This window comes from Rhinatrema bivittatum, chromosome 7, assembly GCF_901001135.1.
Source record: "Rhinatrema bivittatum chromosome 7, aRhiBiv1.1, whole genome shotgun sequence".
Classification (NCBI taxonomy): Eukaryota; Metazoa; Chordata; class Amphibia; order Gymnophiona; family Rhinatrematidae; genus Rhinatrema; species Rhinatrema bivittatum.
Window position 1 is genome coordinate 52,875,752 of NC_042621.1, and position 24,890 is coordinate 52,900,641.

At 46.7% G+C, this 24,890-nt stretch overlaps 1 protein-coding gene across 2 annotated transcripts in view; it reads right to left on the minus strand.

The window, feature by feature from the left end:
• The window catches only part of UBA2 (ubiquitin like modifier activating enzyme 2), a 186,375-nt gene that overhangs the window by 118,288 nt on the left and 43,197 nt on the right, over window positions 1-24,890 (minus strand). The window contains exons 2-4 of one of the 2 annotated variants that reach the window (XM_029608377.1): window positions 15,863-15,946; window positions 14,547-14,617; window positions 12,583-12,647 (exon numbers count right to left, since the gene is read on the minus strand). In XM_029608377.1, coding sequence (XP_029464237.1) covers window positions 12,583-12,647; window positions 14,547-14,617; window positions 15,863-15,946 — 220 coding nt within the window. Of the gene's footprint in view, window positions 1-12,582; window positions 12,648-14,546; window positions 14,618-15,862; window positions 15,947-24,890 lie in introns of those variants that run through there. The other variant, XM_029608378.1, reaches the window with a different exon arrangement.

A 24,890-nucleotide genomic window follows, 5' to 3' on the forward strand; every position in this document is an offset into this window, starting at 1 on the left:
AGCGTTCCCCCAGCGACCGGCCCATGTGGCATCGTGGATACCCCCGTCAGGAAGCCCTCGATCCTCGGCTGAGAAGGACTTGGCGTCGGGGAACTAGTCTGTGCTCCCCGAACCTTTCCCTTTCTTTTGGTGTGAGGCATGTTCAATAGGTATTCTTACGAAGGAAAACGCCGTGGAGGAGCTCGCTTCCTGCACGTCCTATCTGGCGGCCATCTTGCCCTCCCGGTGATCACCCTTTTGATCACCCGGAGTCTCTCTTCCACAGATATGGCCCGGATCAACCAGTTGTCCAAGTACGGGTGCACCAGGATTCCCTCTTTTCTAAATGTTGCCGCTACGACCACCATAATCTTGGAAAATGTTCTGGGGGGTGGCTAGGCCAAAGGGCAGTGCCCGGAACTGATAATGGCGACCCAGTACCGCAAACCATAGGAAACTCTGTTCTTGGCGGATTGGAATATGTAAGTAGGCCTCAGAGAGCTCCCGGGAGGTTAAGAACTCTCCTGATTGTACAGCCCTTATCACGGAGCTTAATGTTTCCATGAGGAAATGATTCACTTGTAGATGCTGGTTGACAATCTTGAGGTCCAGAATGGGGCGAAAGGAACCTTTCTTCTTGGGTACAATGAAATAGATGGAATAACGCCCCGTATTTTCCTGGGGCGCAGGTACTGGGATTATAGTCCTGAACCTGAGGAACCTTAAAAGAGTATTCTCCACTATCTGCTTCTTGTGCTGGGAGTGACAAGGAGCCATGATGAATACGTCCCAAGGAATGCTGTGAAATTACAGCGCATATCCTTTTCATATGTCTTCCAGTACCCATTTGTCCAAAGTAATCTCGACCAACCACTAGAAGAAGAGGAACAGCTGACCTTTCATCTCCTCGTTCTAAGGGTGGGTCGGCAAAATTTCATTGGGGGGGGGGGGGGGGGGTCAGGATGAACCTGAGCTTGCCCCTATCTTGGGAGATCTCAGTCCTTTCGTAGTCAAAGAGCCAAGATCTCTGAAATGTCGAGTTTCTGTAGGGGCAAAAATGTTGGGAGCCCCTGGAGCAGCCCCCCATAGGCAAGAGGCGCTGTAACTGCTTCCTCTTATCTTCCAGTAGCCGGGACTGGAGACTTGTCCCATTTACTGGCCAGCTTTTCCAATTTGCTTCCGAGAAGGAGTGATCCCTTAAAGGGCATCTTTGTAAGATTGGCCTTGGAGGTTGCATCTGCTGACCAATTCTGCAGCCATAGCTGTCTTCTGGCCACCACCACTGAGGCCACTCCTCTGGCCAAAGTACAGACTAGATCCAAGCCCGCATCCGCTAAAAAGGCTGCGGTGGGTTCCATAACTGCTCTGGAATTCACCCTCGAGCCATCCAACTCCTGAGAGAGGAGTAGGCACGAACAAGCTACCAGGGTACAACAAGACGAAATCTGCAAGGTCATTGCTATTGCGAAGGCTTCTTTAAGGATGGACTCCATCCATCTATCGTGTGCATCCTTTAAAGCCGCACCCCCTTCCACTGGGATAGTTGTTCGCTTAGAGATGGCACAGACCAGCGCATCCACTTTAGGGAAACGCAAATGCTCTCTGCTGGATCCAGTGGGTATATAGCTTCTAACGCTCATCCCCCTTTAAAACTTGCTTCCAGGGCATCCCATTCCAGGTCAATCAATTCCTGGATGGCTTCCAGTTCTGGAAAGTAGCAAGAAGCTTTCCATAGGGAGTTCAAAATGGGATTCTTCTTTGGTTCTGTCCCAGGGACTCCCAGAGTCTTCAGGGTCTGGGAAATCAAGGCTGGCAATTTGTCTCTATGAAAAAACCATAATATGATTTGAAATGGTTCCAACCCAGGGGAAATTACCCCTTCTTCCAAGAGGTCTGGATCATCCTCTTCGTCTGAGCCATCTGGTTCCCTACCAGGGATGCCCTTGGTAAGGCGAAGTATACTTCGAGATCTGCCGATAGGACTGGGAGAGGAAGGGCTTACCGGCTGAGGTTCTGCCCAGACAGGGGCAAGCGAGGTAGTAAACTGCGCCTGTACAAAGGCTTGTAGACCCTGGAAAAATCCCACCCAACAGAAAGCAGCCGGGTCCATGCCTAGTCCAGGAGGTACTGGGGTAGGAGCCACTGAATTTCCCTCTTCCATGGATGACCCCAGTCAAGGGTGTACTGAGATCTGGGGTACTTCCAGTTAAGGCTGTGGCTAACCCATCCTCTGAATTGGAGGAGCCGAGCTTGGCAGTCCGGAGACGAAAACTTTCTTTGGGCTTCTCCACAGTGCTAACCTAAGTTGGAATCCAGGTCAGACTGTGAAGCCCTAATGTAGAAACATAGAAATGACGGCAGAAGACGACCAAACGGCCCATCCAGTCTGCCCAGCAAGCCACGCAGTTCATCCATTTATTTATTTATTTATTTCTCACCCTTTTTCTCCCTCCACCCTTTTTTTTTTCCCACCCTTTTTCTCCCTCCCACCCATCACTATTGGCTTCCAGCACCCTCCGGCCCCAACTCCCTTCCACCCCTCCACCATGCAGAGAGCTTCCAGCACCCTCCGGCCCCAACTCCCTTCCACCCATCCACCATGCAGAGAGCAGCGCTGTATCCGCATCCCAGTGAACATCCAGCTCAAACAGGGGTAGCAACCGCTGCAACAAGCAGCCCACACCCCTGCCCCATACTCCTACCCACCCCTGCTTTGTTTGTTTGTTTCTTGTTTTAGTTTTATTTGGAGATGGCAGCCCTCTGTGAAGGCGGAACACCAACCACTGGCCACTGGCATCCCGCTCCGTGAATGCCTCTGTGGCTACTGCCGCTCCGTGCAGTGTTTTGCTGCCTGAAGGTGGAACACCAATACTGGCCACTGGCATCCCGCTCCGTGAATGCCTCTGTGGCTACTGCCACTCCTTGCAGTGTTTTGCTGCCTCCTCTTTATTTACGTCCACTAGACTTGATGGATCCACAGTGTTTATCCCACGCCCCTTTGAAGTCCTTCACAGTTTTAGACTTCACCACTTCCTCTGGAAGGGCATTCCAGGCATCCACCACCCTTTCCGTGAAGAAATACTTCCTGACATTGGTTCTTAGTCTTCCTCCCCGGAGCTTCAGCTCGTGACCTTTGGTTCTGCTGATTTTTTTCCTACGGAAAAGGTTTGTCGTTGTCTTTGGATCATTAAAGTTTTTTAAGTATCTGAAAGTCTGAATCATATCACCCCTGCTCCTCCTTTCCTCCAGGGTGTACATATTCAGATTCTTCAATCTCTCCTCGTACGTCATCCGATGAAGGTCCTCCACCTTCCTGGTCGCCCTTCTCTGTACCGCTTCCATCTTGTCTTTGTCTCTTTGTAGATACGGTCTCCAGAACTGAACACAGTACTCCAGGTGAGGCCTCACCAAGGACCTGTACAAGGGAATAATCACTTCCCTTTTCTTACTCGATATTCCTCTCTCTATGCAGCCCAGCATTCTTCTGGCTTTTGCTATCGCCTTGTCGCACTGTTTCGCAGACTTCATATCATTAGACACTATCACCCCAAGGTCCCTCTCCTGCTCCGTGCACATCAGCCTTTCCCCCCCCCCCCCCCCATCGAATACAGTTTATTCAGATTTCCACTCCCCATATGCATGACTTTACATTTCTTGGCATTGAATCTCAGCTGCCATATCTTCGACCACTCTTACAGTTTCCTTAGATCCCGTCTCATTCTCTCCACTCCTTCTGGCGTGTCCACTCTGTTGCAGATCTTAGTGTCATCCGCAAAAAGACAAACCTTACCTTCTATCCCGTCCGCAATGTCGCTCACAAAGATATTGAACAGGACCGGTCCCAACACCGATCCTTGCGGTACACCACTTAAAACTGCTCTCTCTTCAGAGAAGGTTCCATTTACCATCACACATTGTCTTCTGTCCGTCAACCAATTTGCAATCCAGGTCACCACCTCGGCACTCACTCCTAAGCTTCTCGTTTTATTCACCAGTCTCCTGTGCGGAACTTATCAAAAGCTTTGCTGAAATCCAAGTATATGACATCGAGCGCTCTTCCTTGATCCAATTCCTTGGTTACCCAGTCAAAAAAGTCAATCAGGGGGGAAGTGACGTCACCCGATGCAGCCAGACGTGTGAGCTGGAAGCTCCTGCCTTACCCCCTCGTTAAAGCATTTTAGACGGCTTTCCTTGGTTCTCAAACACCGAGTGCTAGCGTGCTTAAGTAGGGGATGACGACAAAGAAGAAAGCAATAGATTTAAAAGTCTTCTCCTACGACGCATCCGGATCGCGTTTCGCGGCCCTGCGGACTCTAGCAGATTCGAACGCACCCAAAATGGCCGCCGCTCTAGCTGACTCCCATGCGGAGACGATGGGGACGCCCGGGGCGGATCGCAGTCCTACCATTGCGGATTTTCAGCTCTGGTTCCAAGAGATCCAGAAAGATATTCAGTCCCTGCGGTCTGACATGAAGGGAGCACTTGCCGATTTTAAAACGGAGCTTCTGGAGCTTGGAAAGCGTGTAGAGGATACGGAGGGCCTGATGGAAGATCAAACTGCGGATATTTCCTCTCTTAAATCTGATGTGGCTGAGTTGCGGCAACATAATGAAGATCTAGCCCTCAAATTGGAAGATTTGGAAAACCGCTCACGGCGGTCTAATATTCGATTTCGTGGCGTCCCTGAAATTGAGGGGTTTGAAGATGCAGGCCTTGTGGTGCGTAAAATTTGTAAAGCCATTTTAAATGCTAGGGACGAAGAGGAATCCCTCTCGGATGCTGATGTGGTTCTGGACCGGGCACACCGTTCTTTGGGGGCACCTAGGAAAAATGTTCCTCGTGACATTATTGCTTGCATTCATAGCTATGCCCTCAAGGACAAAATTATGCAGCAAGCTCGCAAGATGGGCAAGATTTCCTGGGAGGGGCATGAGATTGCTCTTTACAGTGATCTTTCACCGGCCACGCTTAAGAAGCGCCGAGACCTGCAAATGGTGACCTCTTTTTTACGCCGGGAGAATATTCGCTACCGCTGGTTATACCCTTGTGGTTTAGCATTTACTATCAGTGGGACCACGTCTCGTATAACATCTGAGGCTGAGGCCTGTCCGTTACTAGAGCCCCTGGGCTTTGTGAGTTCCCCGGCGCCTGCAGCGATGCGCCCACCCAGGGATCCTGTCAGCAAACCGAAATGGCAGCGGATGGACAAGCGGGGTTCCAGGCTGAAGCGTCGGTCGGGGGATCTTGGTGTCGCCCTGGAGGAACCCACCTGAACGGAGACTTTTGCTGTTCCATCAGCTTCCTAAGTTTGTTGGACTGCTCTTATTTGAGTGTTATTTGAGCGGTTTGCGTGATCGAACCTGGACTGCCTTTGATTTTTTCCTTTTTTCTTTATTATATTAACGAGGGTAGGGGGCTGTAGGTTGCACTCCCTCCATGGAACACCATGTTTATGGTGGTGCCTATATATTGTGGGGTTGGGGAAGAGAAGTTTGCTCTTTTTTTTTGTTTCTTTATCATTGTTGTGCAAGAATCCTGAGGACTATTGAAGGACATGGGTGGTATGGTGGGTTGTGTTTTATGCAGATTCTTCCTGTTCAGATTTTTGGGCATGGTTATTTGTTTGGTTACTCGAGAGGGAAGGGGAGGGTTTTATTTACTTATGGCAGGGGTTAAATTTGTATCCCTAAATGTTAAAGGGTTGAATTCCCCTTATAAGCGATCAGTCTTACTCAAAGAGCTGCTTTCACTTAAGGCGTCTATTGCATTTATCCAGGAGACTCACCTGCGTAAGTGTGATGAGCGGTTGGTTCGTGCTCCACAATATGACCCTATTATATTTGCTGCTAACACCCCTGCTCATAAGTATAATGGGGTGGGAATTTTTATTGATAAGGGCTTGGGGGCTCAGGTGGAGTCCACTTATCGAGATGCCCAAGGGCGCTTCCTTATTGTCCATGTCCGCATTAGTGGGGAACTTTTGATTTTGGTCAATGTGTATTGCCCTAATGTTTTGCAAAGGGAGCTATTTCGGGAGCTGGATTCTTTATTGCTTAGTTCTCCTTGTGGGAAGTTAGTGGTAGGGGGCGATTTTAATTTAGTGCTTAATCCGCTGATTGATTGCTCCAAATTGGGTGCTCACCGTTCTGCGGTGGATAGAAAGGCTCTGTGTCGTTTTATGGACCACTGGAATTTGACTGATATATGGCGTGAGCAGCATCAGGCCGATAGAGATTATACCTATTATTCCTCCCCACATGATTTATATACTAGAATTGACCTTTTTTTGATTGATAGTTCTCTTCGGAGTACTGCCTCCTCTTCGGGGGTGGGTTGCATTTCCTGGTCCGACCATGCTCCAATTTGGTGGGTCGGCTCAGGGTTTCGGGACTCCTCTGGTTATCGACCCTGGAAGTTGAATGATTTCTTGATAAAGTCTCGAGAGACTGAGCTGCAAGTTCGAACGGCCATTTCCGATTATTTTCAACTTAATCCTGCTACTGATACTTCCCCGGTGGTTAGATGGGATTGTTTTAAAGCTGTATTACGGGGCAAACTTATATCCCTTGCTTCATTTCACAAACGGGACAGGGAACAGAAGCGGCAAGCCTTGGTGGTTCAATTGCACACTTTTGAGCGGGAACATCAACAGGCTCCCTCCGCTACCTTACTTTTGCGAATTAAGGAGACACGTTGCCGGATGCAGTCCCTTGATTTGGCAGAGGTGGCTCACAAGTTAGATTTAGCCAAGCAGACTCATTATGAGCATGGCAATAAAGCTAGTCGCTTACTAGCCCATACCTTAAAGTCTAGAGTTTTTCAGTCACAGATTACGCAGATTCACAGCTCTGAGGGTGAACTGCTTACTGAAGTGGAACAAATCCGGACCCGATTTAATCAATTTTACACTGAGCTTTATGCTAAGGACCCTAATATTGAGGAGGAGGGCATTGACGCTTTTTTGGCTGATGTGTCCCTCCCGAGATTGGATTCAGGGGTGGCAGAATGTCTGGGTGATCCCGTCACAGCGGCGGAGGTCCTGGATGCTATATCTGATTTGAAGCCCGGGAAGGCTCCAGGCCTCGATGGCTATACCCCGTTGTTCTATAAAAAGTTTAGGGATCTCCTTGTGAGCCCTTTAGTGGACTTCTTTAATTATCTCCGCCTGGGTGGCCAATTGTTACCCTCCTCCAATAGGGCAGGTATCTCGGTTATTCCCAAACCTGGCAAAGATCCCACCCATTGTAGTTCATTTCGGCCGATTTCCCTTATTAATGTGGACTTAAAACTGCTGGCTAAAGTGTTAGCTAAGCGTCTAAATTTCATTATTTCCATGTTGATTCATGATGACCAGGGTGGGTTTATGCCTGGTCGCACTGCGGGTGATAATGTTCGGAAGATTGTCAATCTTATGTATATTGCCCGGAGGCTTAAACGCCCCTCAGTTTTGTTTGGAGTTGATGCTGAAAAAGCATTTGACCGAGTTCATTGGCCCTTTCTTTTTAAGGTTTTGTCTAAAATGGGAGTGGATGCGTATTTTCTTCGTTGGATTCGGGCTCTGTATGCCTCGCCCGCCGCCTGCTTAAAGATTAATGGCGGTTATTCAACGGATTTTGAGGTGCGGAGGGGCACACGTCAGGGATGCCCTCTGTCGCCCCTTTTATTTGCCCTCAGTATTGAACCCTTGGCGGAACGAATCCGGCAGAATAGACTGATTCGAGGTATCTTTATTGGGGGAGACCAGCATAAGATTACTTTATATGCTGACGATATATTATTCACCCTCACGAATCCTGATCAGTCCCTTCCTGCTGTGATCCAGGAATTAGAGGCATATGGGAGAGTATCCGGTTTTAAAATTAACACTACTAAATCAGAACTGTTGCCTGTCTATCTTAGCTTAGAGGCTGAGCAACACCTTAAGGGCCTATTTCCATTCCAGTGGGCCTCTAAAGCCATCAAATACTTGGGGGTTTTGTTGGGCCCTGCTTTTGAGACGCTCTTCTCCTTAAACTATCCTCCCATGTTTAAACAATTGGTCAATGACCTCGGTCGTTGGGACAGGCTTACTGTGTCTTGGCTGGGGCGTATAGCCGCCGTAAAAATGTCCCTATTGCCAAAGATTGGTTATCTTTTTCAGACATTGCCATGCCCCGTGCCCTCGAGTTATCTTCGTATTTTACAAAGGAAAGTCTTTCATTTTATTTGGAAAAGAAAGCCTCCACGGGTGTCTCGGACTGTCCTTTATCAACCTAAGGTTCAGGGGGGGCTAGGGGTCCCGAATTTTCTTAAATATTATGTTGCAGCCCATCTTAAGGCAATTGTTGAATTTCATAATACGACCACTGGTAAACAATGGGTTGCAATTGAAGAGGGCATGATGAATGACTCTTTGCTCCGTGAATCTTTTTGGTCTTTTGATATTCGACTGCCTTTCATAAATGTAATCTCTCCCTGCACTGCATTAACAATGGCGATTTGGAGGGCCTGGCGTTCTCGGATAGTGGGCCCCAGGGGTTATGTTTTTTCTACAGCTATTCGTCGTTGTGCGGCCTTCCCTGCGGGGAGGGATGGGAAGGTGTTTTCACATTGGGTGACGAAAGGCCTTACTACCCTGGGACAGGTTTGGAAGGGGGATACTATTATGTCTTTTGATGATCTTAAAACGCGGTTCCTCCTTCCCTCTACGGATTATTTTGCCTATGGCCAATTGCGACATTTTTTGTATTCCAAGGAGGTGTTCCCGGATATGCTTAAGGGGAAATCTTTATTTGAGGGTATGTGTGACAAAGCGCACCAGGTGCGGGGAGTTATTTCTAAACTTTATGGTGTCCTAAACACAGTGAGTGACTACTCCGCAAAATTTCTCCTGGCCTGGGAGAAAGACCTGGGCATTGCAGTCCCGGCAGAGGATTGGGACCAGTGCTTTTTGCGGACCAGCCGGAGTACTCTCTCGGCCTCCCTAGTGGAAAATAGTTATAAAGTTTTAGTACGATGGTATTATACGCCGGTTCGACTGGCTAAAATGTTCTCTGGCAGAAGTCCTCAATGCTGGAGAAACTGTGGACAGCTTGGCGATTATTTTCATATGTGGTGGTCTTGCCCTGTCCTCCGGCCTCTGTGGCATCAGCTAGAGAGCTGGCTCAGTGAGGTGCTGCTTACCCCAGTAACATTATCTCCCCAAATTGCGCTTTTGAATTTTCCTGTGGATACGTTGCCTAAATCTCAATGCTCCTTTGTGAAGGCAGCTCTCATGGCCCTACGGGGGGTCCTAGCTCGTGATTGGCGAAGTGCCCACGTGCCCCCGTTTGATAGTGTTTTGAGGCGCCTTCACTGGGTATACTACATGGAGAAATTAACTGCAATTAAGTATGATCGCTTAGCGCGTTTTGCTGCACCTTGGAAATGGTATCAGCAGTGGCAACTGTCCCATTGTCAGGTTCCTCTTTGAGCATACCGTTCCACCGGCGTTCGATGGTTGGGACTGCCCCCTTTGGGTTTTCTTATGCTACTATAGCCCTGAGTGCGGCTTTGTATTTGGCTGTGGGGATACTGGGGATTTTTATTGCTGCCCATGATTTTGTTTCATATGTTTTTCATTTCTGCACAACGTTTTTCTTTTGCTATTTACTTCTCTTCCTTGGGGGGGGGAGGGGGGGTTGGGTGTGGTTTTGTTAATGTTCAAAAAAGACGGGGTTGCTCTGATGTGATGGATGTATTGCCTATATTATGATTGTTCTTTTTCTTTGTATAATTTTTATGTCATGTATTGGCTATGCCTCTTTTTTTATTGATGACTACCCTGTGAATAAACAGTTTATTACAAAAAAGTCAATCAGATTTGTCTGACAGGATCTTCCCCTGGTGAATCCATGTTGCCTCTGGTCCATCAATTCTCCGGACTGTAGATAGTTCACTATTCTCTCTTTCAGCAGTGACTCCATTACTTTTCCCACCACCGAAATGAGGCTAACCGGTCTGTAGTTGCCAGCCTCCTCCCTGTTCCCACTCTTGTGAAGCGGGACCACCACCGCTCTTCTCCAATCACTCGGCACCACTCCCGTTTCTAGGGATCTATTGAACAGGTCACACAGCGGACCCGCCAGAACATCTCTGAGCTCCCTCAATATCCTTGGATGAATCCCATCAGGCAACACAGAGAGAAAGGCATTTCTTGGCTGCCGGCGCCATTGGCGGTGGTAACTGTGTTCTATCAGCTCGTGCTTAAAACTTTTTATGCATATAGATTTTGAGTGCCTAGGCAGGGCACGGTGAGGTGCACGCACAGCCCGTGCACCCAGCTGTTCCTGGTTATGTGCACGGCGCGTATGCAGAGCCGACACGCTGCGAGTACCAACGTTCTATGGAGGGCAATATGGCACGCACAAAGACGCACGCAAGATGGCACCACTGCGGCCTACCACACGTGTGCCAAACAAACCTAAAGCAGGGCCTAACCCACTGGGGGCCACTCAACCCGCTCAGAAGTCCACTTCCTCTTACCCCAACAAGATCAGGAACGACACTGTTATGGGAAAGCTGAGCAAGGAGATTGAAGGGAGTCTTACCAAAAACCCCCTCCAAATGTCTCTAAATCAGGAGGTAAATCTTCCTTTCTTTATTTATTTTTACTTACCTGGACTCAGCATTTACCGGCTGAGTACAGAGACGGTCTCTGGCTGTGAGGGGAGAGGGCTCTGGCCATCGCCGCTGCCTTTCAGCTACTTAAGCAGCAAAGCCCACGCCGGGAACCGGCTACCAGACCAAGGCACACCTCTGAGGGATCTCGGAAATCACCTCAGGAATTCTTAACTGGGAGAGGGACCTTTAGGTATCACCGTAGGAGAGCAGGGCTCAATGTTCCTTCAATTTAAAAAGTAGAATGTCTCCTTCCAAAAATTACAGCAATCCCTTAGGGATAGGTATGTCCACCATCTGCTGGAGAAGGAGAATACTGGAAGGCTGAGGTCACTGCAGGGGTGTATGTAGGGTGGCGTCAGCTTTGAAATCTGACTCCATCTCCATCTGCTGGCAGGAGAGCGAAACCCATTGGTCCTCAGTTCATCTCGTCACACGCTAGGAAATGTACTCTTTTCAAAAGCTTGACACGTCTTGCGTAACCTCAGAGTGACAAAAAATTAAAATTCACAGCAAATACTATACATTTCAGTGTGATATTTGGGCCTGTTTTTCAAGCAACATTTAACTGTCAAACAATGAGCATACATGCACCCACACCAGACACTGGTGCTGCTGGGTCCAGCAAAAGTGACATCAGTGCCATGGAGCTGGCTGTGTGGAGACAGCTGAAGGGCACATTTATGGTCTCTTCTTGACAAACCGGGGCCAGCCCGAAGCTTGGAGAAGGAATGGATGGAGTGCCAGACAGTCCATGGTTACGTTGCTCACTTCAGGGAGGTTGAGGAGAAGGGAATATTACAAGCAGATACTGACCTACTCACCACACTTCTCTCAACATCAAAAAATATGCCAAAAATATTCTATGGCATTTAATAAAAAACAAAAAACAAATTGTACAGAAAATATAAAATTTAGTATTTTAGAAAGTCATATTCCATCCTTAGTGGATAGAAAATGTGTTCTGCCTTGATTGTTTAAGGTGTTTTTCCTCTGTCTTTCCTCTGCCTTTATCTTGTCTGTCTTCTGTTTCCTGGTTCTTTCCATTTTTTTCTATGCTCATCTCCTTTCATTCATGCATCTCTCCGTCATCTTTCTCAGATCTCTCTTCCCCAACTATCTCTCTCCCTTCATTACAATGCTTTACCTACTGCTTCTCTTTCCCAATTTTCGTCCTTCATCTATTTCCCTCCTTTCTACTTCCTTGCCCTTTGCTAGCTGTGTCCGCCTTCTCCTCCTGGCCCTCCATCTCACTTCATCTTATTTATTTAACATTTTTATATGCCGGTATTCGAGGTGACATATCGGTTTACATATAAAACTTATAACAAGAGAGAAGGTACACTGAACATGGAAAATGGGGGACAGCGCAAGTGCTGCACTTCCTGTCCCCACAGCAGCCTCTCTTTCTTCTACCCCGATAAAAGGTTCATTTCTAATCAGGAAGCCCATGCAATAGGTAGAGGAGGTGGCAGCAGCAGCTGGACAGGAAGTGTAGCTCTTTTCACTGTCCCCTGTGGTTCCTGCTGACTCTGCTTCAGTTCTGCAAATGGCTGCTTCTCCTGCTCCTCTTACGCTAGTAGTGAAAGTTTTGTCTGGTCGCCAGCTGCCATGAGACTGTGACATGCTGCGGATGATGTGGGAGGCCAGTGGTTGTGCAGATTAGTGCGGAAAATGGATCACTGAGAACAACAAAGCTGGCTCTTCCCATGACAGGCAGTTGTTTCCCACACTTCGGGCTTCCCTCTCTTGTGCAGCAGTGGTGGAATGGCTGTATACCCCGTGAAAAACATCCAAGTACTCCCAGACGTATACTTACGCCTGGCTGAGAGCCACTGGTCTAGACTGTAAGAGTCCCTCTATACAAATGGTAACACTGATCTAGTTTTACCTTAAGGGATTTTAATAATTGTGTAATTTAGGATTAGGATAAAAACCACAGCACCATTTCAAACAGAATCTTACCTCTGTTATCTAAGGCATTCATAACCAATGAAAACTGTCTGAAGAATTCCACATTATAGTCAGGACTGCAGAGATAAAGTAATAAATGGAGGTGAGATACCAGTGTTTTGCACCGCGTTAACAATATTATGGTACTCTGCTCTTTTACCAGAGTTATGATTGTGCAAGCAAATTCTAATAGCAAGGAAGTGGTGGTGATGAGAGGTATAAATAATTTTGCAGAAAGGTTTCACTGGATGGAAATCTGGTAAACAAGATCTATGCGTGTGGGGGGTGGTTTACACATTTTGAGGAAAAAAAAAAGTGATAAAAGGATATTTTTAAAGTAAGGTCTCCCAAACAAAAGCATAAAAATAAACCAAACCATGCCTCATGTATGTTGATAATTTTTTGACACTTTGACAAATGTTTACAACTGAAAGAACAATAAAATCAAATGGAGAGACTTTGTGGGGCCTAATCCCTAACTTCCATGATGCAATGAATATGATATTTGCAAATACAAGGCAAAGGAAGAGAACAAATTGTTCTGATGCAGTAATAGAAAATTGGAACAAATCTTTAAAAATGATCACAATTGCCTGCTGGAGGAAATAGCTTGTAAAGGTGAGCAATATTGCGATATTTCAAAACAATGTTTCTTAACCACTGGTCCTTGGACCAGTAATGGTCCTCAGCAGCATTTCTGCTGGTCCACAGAGTGGCAGTCATCGCAGGAAAAACCCTTGCTGCAGCGGCCCTCTGTGGCTGTACTAGCACCGGCTGCCAGGTGTGGAACATTTTTTATTGCCCTAAACCTCCAAGCAAAAGAGAGTGTCCTAACAACGGCTTCACTCCAGGCCCTACAGCACTGCACACTGTTGCTGCTAACTAGCTGCAGGGACAGACTGCCAGCACTCTCTGGCTCTTCATTACCGCTGGCACTGAACAGCTAATCAGGCCGGCAGACTAAACATGAACATCGGGTCCAGCTGAGCCCGGGATGCCCCACCGCCAGCTCTGTAAATAAACAAAAAAAAAAAAAAAAAGGCCACGAGGGCTGCTGCAAGCACCATGCCCCTTAAAGGGGAAGCATCTACTTCTACTACCCCCAATTTATATATATTTAGCCCCTGGCTACACTATCTTCCAGAATAAGGAGAAAATTCTTCCCCTCCTCTGCTCTGGGCGCAAGAAGCATAAGTCTTGTGTCATAAATCTGGTTAAGACTAGAGTGGCTGGGCTGAGACTGAGAGAAATTCCTGAAGGGGAATGTTTGTATTCCGCCCCATTCCTCACAGGGTTCCCACAGCCACAGGAGGGGGAACCCTTCCTTCCCCATTCTTCAGGTGTCTCTCTCAACTCTACCAGCTAGCCAGTCCACGTCAGTTTTAGGAGTTCAGCCAACCAATCCCAGGCATCAAAATGGTCAGAAACACTACCTTAAAAAATTGCCCTTGTATTTGTTAATAAAAGGACTGAATGGTATGGCAGGAAACAGCGCCTCTTTCACATTCAACTCCATCAGGCAAGAGCCCGGTCAGCAAACGTGATAAGCTGCTGAAATCAACATCAAATAGAAAAACAAATGTAACCCATAGCCCATCCTACACCTGAAAGCAGGTACTGCTGAAATAAAGATACAAAACCTTTATCATCAAGAATTCCTGCCAAGTCCCCTGACAAATATCCCAATTTCTACATTCTAATAAAATGTTTGTCAGTCTTTGAGTTCTTTGTTGGCTATGTGACTAGAAAAAATTTACATATGGAAAGATGTCAGGATATGGAACCCTTGTTAATTTAGACTGTAAACTAACTTTTCACACTAGTAATTTAAAAAAAAAACATTCAGTCTCAAAACAGAATTTACAAGACTGCTAGAAGTAAATGTTTAAATATTGATTTAAACCTGACAATGTTTTCTATATACGTATTTAAGACTTACAGTTAGTGTTTTTAAAGTTTGAAATATCAAAACATACTTCATTATGCTGTCATGGTAGGCTATAATGTTAGCTTTTGGACAGAACTGTAACACACTTTCCTTGGCAACCTGGAGAAAAACAAATGCACAATTAAGCAATATTCCAATGCTTTAGTCAAAACCTAAATGATATGTGCACAACTGGAGAAACATTAAAATTTAGATTATTCCTGTAAACAGCAGCAGCATTCAAAAATTATTTTGTAATGGATGATGAAAAGTAAACAAGATGGGGCCAGCTTGATGGCTCAATGGCAATGCTGTTCATTGCAAGGTCGAGGGATCCGGGCTCATGTGCTCTGAGTCCCAATGGGAGGTGTCATAGTCACTGCACAATGGTGACACCTAGGGGCCCAGACTTGGGACCCCTAAACGTCCCAGGGTACTGGAAGGAGCCCAGCCGAGGACTGCCACCGCAATGACTGGACCAAAGTAAGTTGGAAGAGCAAATAAAATAGGGGAAACTCCCCAGATAGTTGTACATAAAGGTTCATGACATAAGGTCTTGGCCTTTGTTCTGACTGAGCCCAAAAGAGCAGAAGAAAACTGCTGCACCCCTACCCCCTCCAAAAAAACCCAAAACAAAGTAAACAAGCTGGGCCAGCCTGGAGGCTCAATACCATGTCAGAGAAGACCTTTGATTTCCAGGCCGGCTGGGGCTAGGGATGATGTGCAGGTGGCATTCATAGCTCTTGGGTGGGATGGATTGCCTTGCCTCAATGGCAACATTTAGAGGCCAGATTCAGGGTCCACGTTAGCTAAGGTCTGGAGGACACGTAGCTGCTAATGAAAATTCACGGCACCATAGAACAAGACAGGCTGACTCCGCTTGAGCTGGATACCCTGTAGAGCTGGAGGAAACTGCTAGTCCAAAAAAGAAGCGATTACTAAAGTATTTATGTTCATACAAAGTTACTGTACATCTAAGTTTTAATATTAAACATGCACCGTGCACCCTGACAACTACAAACCAGGCTGGAAAAAAAGAGCAAGAAAAACAGCTGTGTTTGCATTTTATCCACAACCAGCAAAAAGCAAAATGCTTCACTTAAGAGTTTCCATGCTGTCTCCATATCTTCGCAATATTAGACCAGTGCTTATTTTATAACGCCCATTACACTAACAGTGCTAGCTTAACTCCATATAGGTTCAGTCCTTGTTTTCATTTTAATATCCCAATGCATTCTGCAGAAAATAAGGACTGGACTACATTAAGATGGGAGTTATAAAATAAGTACTGAACTAACATCTCGTGATAATGGCAGATTGGCAACTCTACACTCTAGTGATGCCAGCTTTATGAAATACTCTTACCTGTGCTTTTGACCTCCCAACATGTTTCTTTTGAAATAAAAACTGCCTGTTGAGGTTGCTGACATCAATAGTATCCAGATCGATCTAGAATTACATTAAAAAAATAAACAAGCCTGTCAATGTTCAAGGAATATACTTAGAAAACAAAACCTCTCACTTGGTCCAAAACTAAGAAGCAACACGTGAAAAGCTTTTATGAAAGGCAAACAGGGTAGTTTTATTTGCAACACTACTCATCAGACAAAAACCGTAGAGCCTCCATTTTACTATGGAATGACATGCATTTCAAGTTCTGCCAGGGAACATTGATCTCTAGCTAAAGCTATCATCCTCAAGATCTAGTTTTCAGGGTAATTAATCTAAACAAATTAGCCTTGTTCTTAGACCATATGTACGCAAATTCATTGTAGGAAGATTCATTCTGGAATTCTGAAAAACCCTCCCCCGGCTCAAACGAAATCTCCCATAGCCAAAGCAAGCACATACTAGGACCTGTCCAGTACTGTTAATGATAGTGTGGAGAATTTTATCTAGGCCCTTGTATTCTTTCCACAATTTTAAAATAGACAAAGATGGATCTGTTGCAGTACAAATGCTACAAAATTTATTAGGAATCTAATTTTACATAGGAAAAATATTACATTGGAGAAGACCATACTTCAAGCAAGCTCTCAGTGAGTATTCCCAAAATCCAGTACATACAACCAGATTTATAGGCTGTTTCTTTTTTTTTTTGTAATTTAAATTTTTATTGAGACATCAACAAATGAACACATTGCAAAAATACTTGTAACAATGATATGGTATAATAATAATACAGATATAACGGTGATAGGCTGTCTGCAAGGTGAACACTGGTGTAAGCTCAAAGCGAAGAGGCCAACCCGTAGGATAATAAACCATTGTAAACTCTCAAGTTGTGTCCGTGAATTGTGTGCCCCCCCTAACTCCCCCTCCCCCCACCCTAACCTCCCATAACCCAGCTGACGTTATACAGTATGAATGGAGAGAATTGATAGCATATACCGGTATATTAGAGACCGAAGGGAAATAGAGCAGAATACATACAATAAGGCATATCACACTTATCGAGATGGTTGGTTGATGTCTCAACTTGTACTCCCAAAGCTAAGGAAATCAACCTAGGGTTGCCTGCCAGGCAGAATACAGCTGCCAGGCTGTTTGTTTCTACAAAGTCATGATTCAGTAAAACATGTCAGACTGCCCAATCACAGTTTCACTTCTGCATTTTACTTCAACATATGTCTTACATCATTATTAGTCAACAGGTCAGTATGGCCTAAGTTCTAATGGAGAAATTACTTACCTGATAATTTCGTTTTCCTTAGTGTAGACAGATGGACTCAGGACCAATGGTTATAGTGTACTCCTGCGAGCAGTTGGAGATGGATCAGATTTCAATCTGACGTCAGCCCCTAGTACATATACCCCTGCAGGAAGTGCAGCTCTTCAGTATTCTCCTCGAAAAGCATTGTGGATATGTGTGTGACTGACTGATTAACTTAATAATTTAGTTAACTTGAATAACTTCATAACCTGGTTAAACGTTAAAACGTGATTAACTTGAACTGGTTGATTGACTATAACTCAACCGGAAAGCGTCGACATCCGGCAGGGTGGATGCTCTAGGTAAATGAAAACATGGCTTACTCGTGAATCATTTGAAGGACCATGAGTGACAGCAGCCAAGGGTGGGATGCTGAGTCCATCTGTCTACACTAAGGAAAACAAAATTATAAGGTAAGTAATTTCTCCATTTCCTAGCGTGTAGCAGATGGACTCAGGACCAATGGGATGTATAAAAGCTACTCCCGAACCGGGTGGGAGGCTGCCCGTGACCCACTTAGTATTGCTCTTGCAAATGCCGTGTCCTCCCGAGCCTGAACGTCCAAGATGGTAGAATCTGGAGAAGGTATGGATGGAGGACCATGTAGCCGCCCTGCAGATCTGGGCAGGTGACAGCATTCTAGTTTCTGCCTAGGATACTGCCTGGGCTCTGGTAGAATGGGCCTTGACCTGTAGATGTGGTGGCTTGCCAGCTTCTACGTAGGCCGCCTTGATGACTTCCTTGATCCTGCGGGTGATGGTTGCCCGCGAGGCCGCTTCCCCTTGTCTCTTTCCACTGTGAAGGATGAAAAGGTGGTCCGTTTTTCGTACAGGTTCGGACATTTCCAGGTATCTGGATAGGAGTCTGCCGATGTTGAGGTGGCGCAAACTACAGGCTTCTTCCGAATTCTTCAAGCCATCTGTCGTTGGTAGCAAGATGGTCTGGTTAAGGTGGAAGTGTGAGACCACTTTGGGGAGGAAGGAGGGAACCGTGCGTAGTTGGATGGACCCCGGGGTGAGCCTGAGGAACGGCTCACAGCAGGACAGTGCTTGTAGTTCCGATATGCGGCGGGCTGAACACACCGCCAGCAAAAACACCGTCTTTAAGGTTAACAGGCAGATGCACAAGCCTCGGAGGGGTCTGAAGGCGGTTCCTGCTAGGAAGTCGAAAACAAGATTGAGATTCCACAGAGGTACCAGCCACATTAGTGGTGGGCGAATGTGCTTGACTCCTTTCAGGAAGCGTGACACGTCCGGGTGAGAAGCTATGCTGTCGCCCTCGCTCTTGGAGCCATAGCATGACAATGCCGCCACCTGTACCTTGATGGAGTTGAGGGACAGACCCTTCTGTAGTCCGTTTTGTAAGAATTCCAGGATCAAGGGAACTTTAAATGAGCGTGGCTTGATGTTGTGGTCTTTGCACCAGGCTTCAAATACTCTCCAGATCCTTATGTACGTTAGCGATGTGGAGAACTTGCGTGCTCCTCGGAGAGTGTCGATTACCGCCCCCCGAGTATCTGCTCTTTCTCAGGCAAGCTCTCTTAATGGCCAGACTGTAAGAGAGAATTGAGCTGGGTCCTCGTGGAGGATCGGACCTTGTTGTAGCAGGTCCCTGTGTGGGGGCAGGGGTAGAGGGTTCCTTGCCAGCAGTCTTCTCATGTCTGTGTACCAGGGTCTTCTTGGCCAATCTGGAGCCACCAGAAGAACTAGTCGCTTGTGTAGTTGTATCTTGTGAATGATTGCCACGGTTGCCTTCCTGCCACGGCAGGAAGGCATATAGTAAAGTCCCCGGGGGCCAGGGATGTACCAGGGCATCGATCCCTTGGGACTGCGGTTCCCGCCTGCGGCTGAAGTATCTGGATACTTAGGCATTGGATCTGTTTGCCAGAAGGTCCATGTCCGGTGTCCCCCACCGATTCACTATCATCTTGAAGGCTGCGGATGACAGCCTCCATTCTCCTGGGTCTAGACTTTCCCTGCTGAGGAAGTCTGCCGTGATGTTGTCTTTCCCGGCGATGTGGACAGCGGATATCTCCTGGAGGTTTGCTTCCGCCCACGCCATCACGGGGTCTATTTCTAGTGTTACCTGTTGGCTCCTGGTTCCCCCCTGCCGGTTGATGTAGGCCACTGTCGTGGCATTGTCCGACATTACTCGGACCGCTTTTTTCAAAGTCTGTGAGCGAACCGCAGGCAGGCTAGTCTGACTGCCCGCGCTTCTAGGCGGTTGATGTTCCATCCCGCCTCTTCTGCGTTCCACTGCCCTTGGGCGGTTAACTCCTCGCAGTGTGCCCCCCATCCTCGTAGACTGGCATCTGTGGGGAGTAGGTTCCAGGTTGGGGAGGATAGTCTTGATCCCTGGCTCATGTGGCTGGCCTGCAGCCACCACCGTAGCTGGGTCCGAACTCTGCCCGGGAGTGATAGACGTACGGTGTAGTTCTGGGACGTGAGCTCCACTGTGATAGAAGTGAGCGCTGTAGGGGCCTCATGTGGGCTCTTTCCCATGGCACTACTTCCAGTGTGGATGCCATCAGCCCGAGGAGTTGCAGGTAATCCCATGCTGTGGGACGAGGATCGTCCAAGTAAGGTTTGCAGCCGGTTCCACAATTTTGATCTCCTTGTGGGGGTCAGGCTGACCTTGTCCTCTTTGGTGTCGAACTGTACTCCTAGGTATTCCAGCGACTGTGAGGGCTGTAGGGAGCTTTTGTGTGTGTTGACCACCCATCCTAGGCTCTCCAGTAGAGTTATGACTCTGCTGGTTGCTTGGTGGCTTTCCTCCGGTGACTTTGCCCTGATCAGCCAATCGTCTAGGTAAGGGTGAACGAGGATTCCTTCCTTCCTCAGTGTTGCCGCCATCACCACTATTATCTTGGTGAACGTCGGGGGTGCTGTGGCTAGCCCGAAGGGTAGTGCCCGGAACTGGTACTGACGGTTCAGGACTTTGAAGCGTAGGTAGCGCTGGTGTTCCTGATGAATTGGGATGTGCAGGTAGGCCTCCGAAAGATCCAGGGATGTTAGAAACTCTCCTGGTTGTATCGCCCTTATAACGGATCGTAAGGTTTCCATGCGGAAGTAGGGAATCCTGAGGTGGCGGTTGACAGACTGGAGGTCCAGGATGGGTCTGAATGTTCCCTCTTTCTTGGGGATGATAAAATAAAAGGAATAATGTCCAGTATTTATTTCCTGTGGAGGCACTGGGGTTATGGCCTCGAGGGCCAGTAGTCTGGACAGTGTAGCTTCCACTGCCGCCCTCTTGAAGGGGTCGTGCCAGGGGGACTCCACGAACTTGTCGGGAGGGGTTCGTAGAGAATCCAGGTAGTACCCCTCCCGAATGATGGCTAGGACCCACTTATCCAATGTTATCTCGACCCATCTGCGGTAGAATAGGGCTAGTCTGCCCGCTATGGCTTCTTCCCTTGGATGGGTCGGCTGAATCTCATTGTGGGGTGCGGCTGGGGCCTGCACCCGAGCTGGTACCCCTCTTGTTGTGCTTGGTCCAAAAGGACTGGTTCCTGCCCGTAGGGCGGGGGGTTTGATAGTTGCTCCTGTAAGGATTGAAGCGCTGTGAACCTCTGCCCCTGGAGGACCTGGGGAAGGGTCGCTGGTTTCTCTTCGCCTTATCCTCCCAGCAGGCGCGGCAATGGGGATTCGCCCCATTTGTCGGCCAGTTTCTCTAGTTCGCTGCCGAACAGGAGAGATCCTTTGAAGGGCATCCTTGTGAGGCGCGTTTTGGAAGATGCGTCGGCCGACCAGCTTCGGAGCCAGAGTTGCCTTCTGGCCGCCACCGCAGATGACACTCCTCTGGCCGCTGTGCGCACTAGGTCGGAAGCAGCGTCCACGAGGAATGATACTGCTGGTTCCATGTATTCTCCCGGGGTGCCTTTAATAGTCAGTCAGTGAATAAAACAAGTTAGACTGTTTGCATTTTTAAATAGTCAGTCAATAAGGTAGCAGTAGGTAAGCAGTAAATACACAAGTTAGACTGTTTGTATTTTTAGTCAGTCAATAAGGTAGCAGTAGGTTGGCAGTGAATAAATAAACAAGTTAGACTGTTTGTATTTAGTCAGTCAATAAGGTAGCAGTAGGTAGTGTGTTTATTTTTTAAAAGTCTGCCTGACTATTAAAGTGTCCTCCAGACTTTTAAAGAGCTAAGTGTTTTATTTAATAAATAACTGAGTGCATTGTATTGAAAAACAAAAAAAAAACACAAAAAAAAACCCCCCCACAAAAAAGTAGCCAGAAGCTAGAAATAAGCTAGGAGCAGTATATACCAAAGTAAAAAAGTTGAATAGTTCAGCTCAGTTACTCACCTTGGAAAGGTGTTGAGGTAGTGTGATTAGGTTTGAATAGAGAACAACATTTGTTAATCAAGGGAGCTGTGAGTCACTCAGGCTGACTAACTAAAGTTAGACTGTTTGTAATTCCCAACCCACCCACCCCAAGCTCATCCCTTAATTTATAGGCAGGTGCCACTTGCACAAAAAAAAAAACCCCATCAACAAAAACTTTATTGAGAATTCGATCAGACCCCAGTAGGCCACTACCAGACATATAGTGAATTCACTAATACATTTAAAGGAACTTAGACACATTCCTACTCCCATAGCAACCTAAAACTTAACTAGGAACTGATCAAAATTGAGATGAAGGCAGCAGTCCAGCAGCAAGAGGGGGGCTTCCCAGTCTTTTGCATCGAGTGTCACATGTATGATTTTTTACCCACCGGTGAGAAGTTGTACATGTGCATGTGATGCAAAGAGCTCCTGGCTCTCAGAGAACGAGTCCGATCTCTGGAGGCTAGAGTGGCAGACCTGGAGGAGCTGAGGGAGACAGAGAGGTATATAGATGAGACCTTCAGGGACATAGTAGTCCAGTCCCAACTTCAGACTGGCAGCCCTGGTGCTGCCTTGGAGGAAGAAGGTCTCATAATGGGAGAGCACCAACCAGATGTAGCAGGAAAGGATCCTGTAGCAAGGACCTGCTCTCTAGGTGATGCATTGTCCTTTCGCACTGAGGATATCTCCCCAAGGCCTACTGCCCAGGAGGGAAGGGTTAGGTCGGCCGTCATAGTTGGTGATTCGATTATTAGGAATGTAGATAGCTGGGTGGCGGGTGGGCGTGAGGATCGCCTGGTAACATGCCTACCTGGTGCGAAGGTGGCGGACCTCACGCGTCACCTAGATAGGATTTTAGACAGTGCTGGGGAGGAGCCGGCTGTCGTGGTACACGTGGGCACCAACGACATAGGAAAATGTGGGAGGGAGGTTCTGGAAGCCAAATTTAGGCTCTTAGGTAGAAAGATTAAATCCAGAACCTCCAGGGTAGCATTCTCTGAAATGCTCCCTGTTCCACGCGCAGGTCACCAGAGGCAGGCAGAGCTCCGGAGTCTCAATGCGTGGATGAGACGATGGTGCAAGGAAGAGGGATTCAGTTTTGTTAGGAACTGGGGAACCTTTTGGGGAAGGGGGGAGTCTCTTCCGAAGGGATGGGCTCCACCTTAACCAGGGTGGAACCAGACTGCTGGCGCAAACCTTTAAAAAGGAGATAGAGCAGCTTTTAAACTAGAACAAAGGGGAAAGCCGACAGTCGGTCAGCAGTGCATGGTTCGGAGAGATGTATCTTTAAAGGATACTAATGATGCATTAGAATTAGGGCATCCCGACAGTGAGGTTCCAATAATTAGAAAAGTAGTCCAAGTGCCTGTAACTAAAAACTCACCTGAGCTAAAAAATTGTAACTTATCCCTATCAATTAAAAAGCAGAATAAAAATACAATCAAAAAACAAACTTTGAAATGTTTGTATGCTAATGCCAGAAGTCTAAGAAGTAAGATGGGAGAACTAGAATGTATAGCAGTAAATGATGACATAGACTTAATTGGCATCTCAGAGACATGGTGGAAAGAGGATAACCAATGGGACAGTGCTATACCGGGGTACAAATTATATCGCAATGACAGAGAGGAGCAGTCGGGAGGAGGTGTGGCGCTTTATGTCCGGGATGGCATAGAGTCCAACAGGATAAACATCCTGCATGAGACTAAATTTCTCATGCAGGATAAACATCCTGCATGAGACTAAATCCTTACAGTTCTACTCTCTTATTCTTATCTCTCCTCCAAGTTTAAGACCCTTGTTGTAATGTAACTTTTTGATCTCCTTGCACTTGTTTATGTTTCTGTTCTTTGTTCTCACCCCTTGTTACATGTAAACCGGCATGATGTGGTTTCTAACCATGAATGCCGGTATAGAAAAAACGCAAATAAATAAATAAATAAATACAAAATTGAATCTTTATGGGTAGAAATCCCTTGTGTATCAGGGAAGACTACAGTGATAGGGGTATACTACCGTCCACCTGGTCAAGATGGTGAGATGGACAGTGAAATGCTAAGAGAAATTAGGGAAGCTAACCAAATTGGTAGTGCAGTAATAATGGGAGACTTCAATTACCACTATACAGAAACAGTTAATGAAAAGATGTGCAACGAACCACACTTGTCTCACAAAACACGTTGCAAACAAATTTGAAAATTTTATGTGCTTAGGAATTTACCTCACAGTGTGGACCATCATACCACCCTTGGTTGGTTTAGGCAGTAAGCCACGCTTTCAACCATAACGGGTCATATTTAATCATCGGTCCGAAATAGTCTATTAAATTCCTTTTAGATTTCTTCAATTTTCTACTTTATTAAATTTACTTTTTTTATCGTTTTTTGTCCATTTATAATAAAATGTTTTTAACGGAGTAAGAAGCGGAATTGCCTTACTTGTGCGGAGCGCCTCCGCGCTTCCGAAATAGTGCCTTCACTCACTTGTGCAGAGCGCCGCCGCGCTTTCAAGACTTCAATTTTCAATGCTGCCGCGCTTAAAAGGCAGCAAATTCCGATCGAGGGTGCTCGTGTGACTTAGAGCTCCTGTAGTCCGTAGTCCGACGTACGTTTCGCAGTTGTGCTGCTTCAGGGACTCTGTCCTAATCGGAAAGGTTAGGCTTAAGAAGTACACAAGGTTAGTTCCCGCCAAACTCTTTCAATATTTAAATGCCTTCGTATTTGCTTCTGTCTAATTCATTGTAATGCCGCATTCAGTCGCCTAATGCTCTTACCGGCATTCTGCGGTAAGAGCCGGTAAGAGCATTAGGCGACTGAATGCGGCATTACAATGAATTAGACAGAAGCAAATACGAAGGCATTTAAATATTGAAAGAGTTTGGCGGGAACTAACCTTGTGTACTTCTTAAGCCTAACCTTTCCGATTAGGACAGAGTCCCTGAAGCAGCACAACTGCGAAACGTACGTCGGACTACGGACTACAGGAGCTCTAAGTCACACGAGCACCCTCGATCGGAATTTGCTGCCTTTTAAGCGCGGCAGCATTGAAAATTGAAGTCTTGAAAGCGCGGCGGCGCTCTGCACAAGTGAGTGAAGGCACTATTTCGGAAGCGCGGAGGCGCTCCGCACAAGTAAGGCAATTCCGCTTCTTACTCCGTTAAAAACATTTTATTATAAATGGACAAAAAACGATAAAAAAAGTAAATTTAATAAAGTAGAAAATTGAAGAAATCTAAAAGGAATTTAATAGACTATTTCGGACCGATGATTAAATATGACCCGTTATGGTTGAAAGCGTGGCTTACTGCCTAAACCAACCAAGGGTGGTATGATGGTCCACACTGTGAGGTA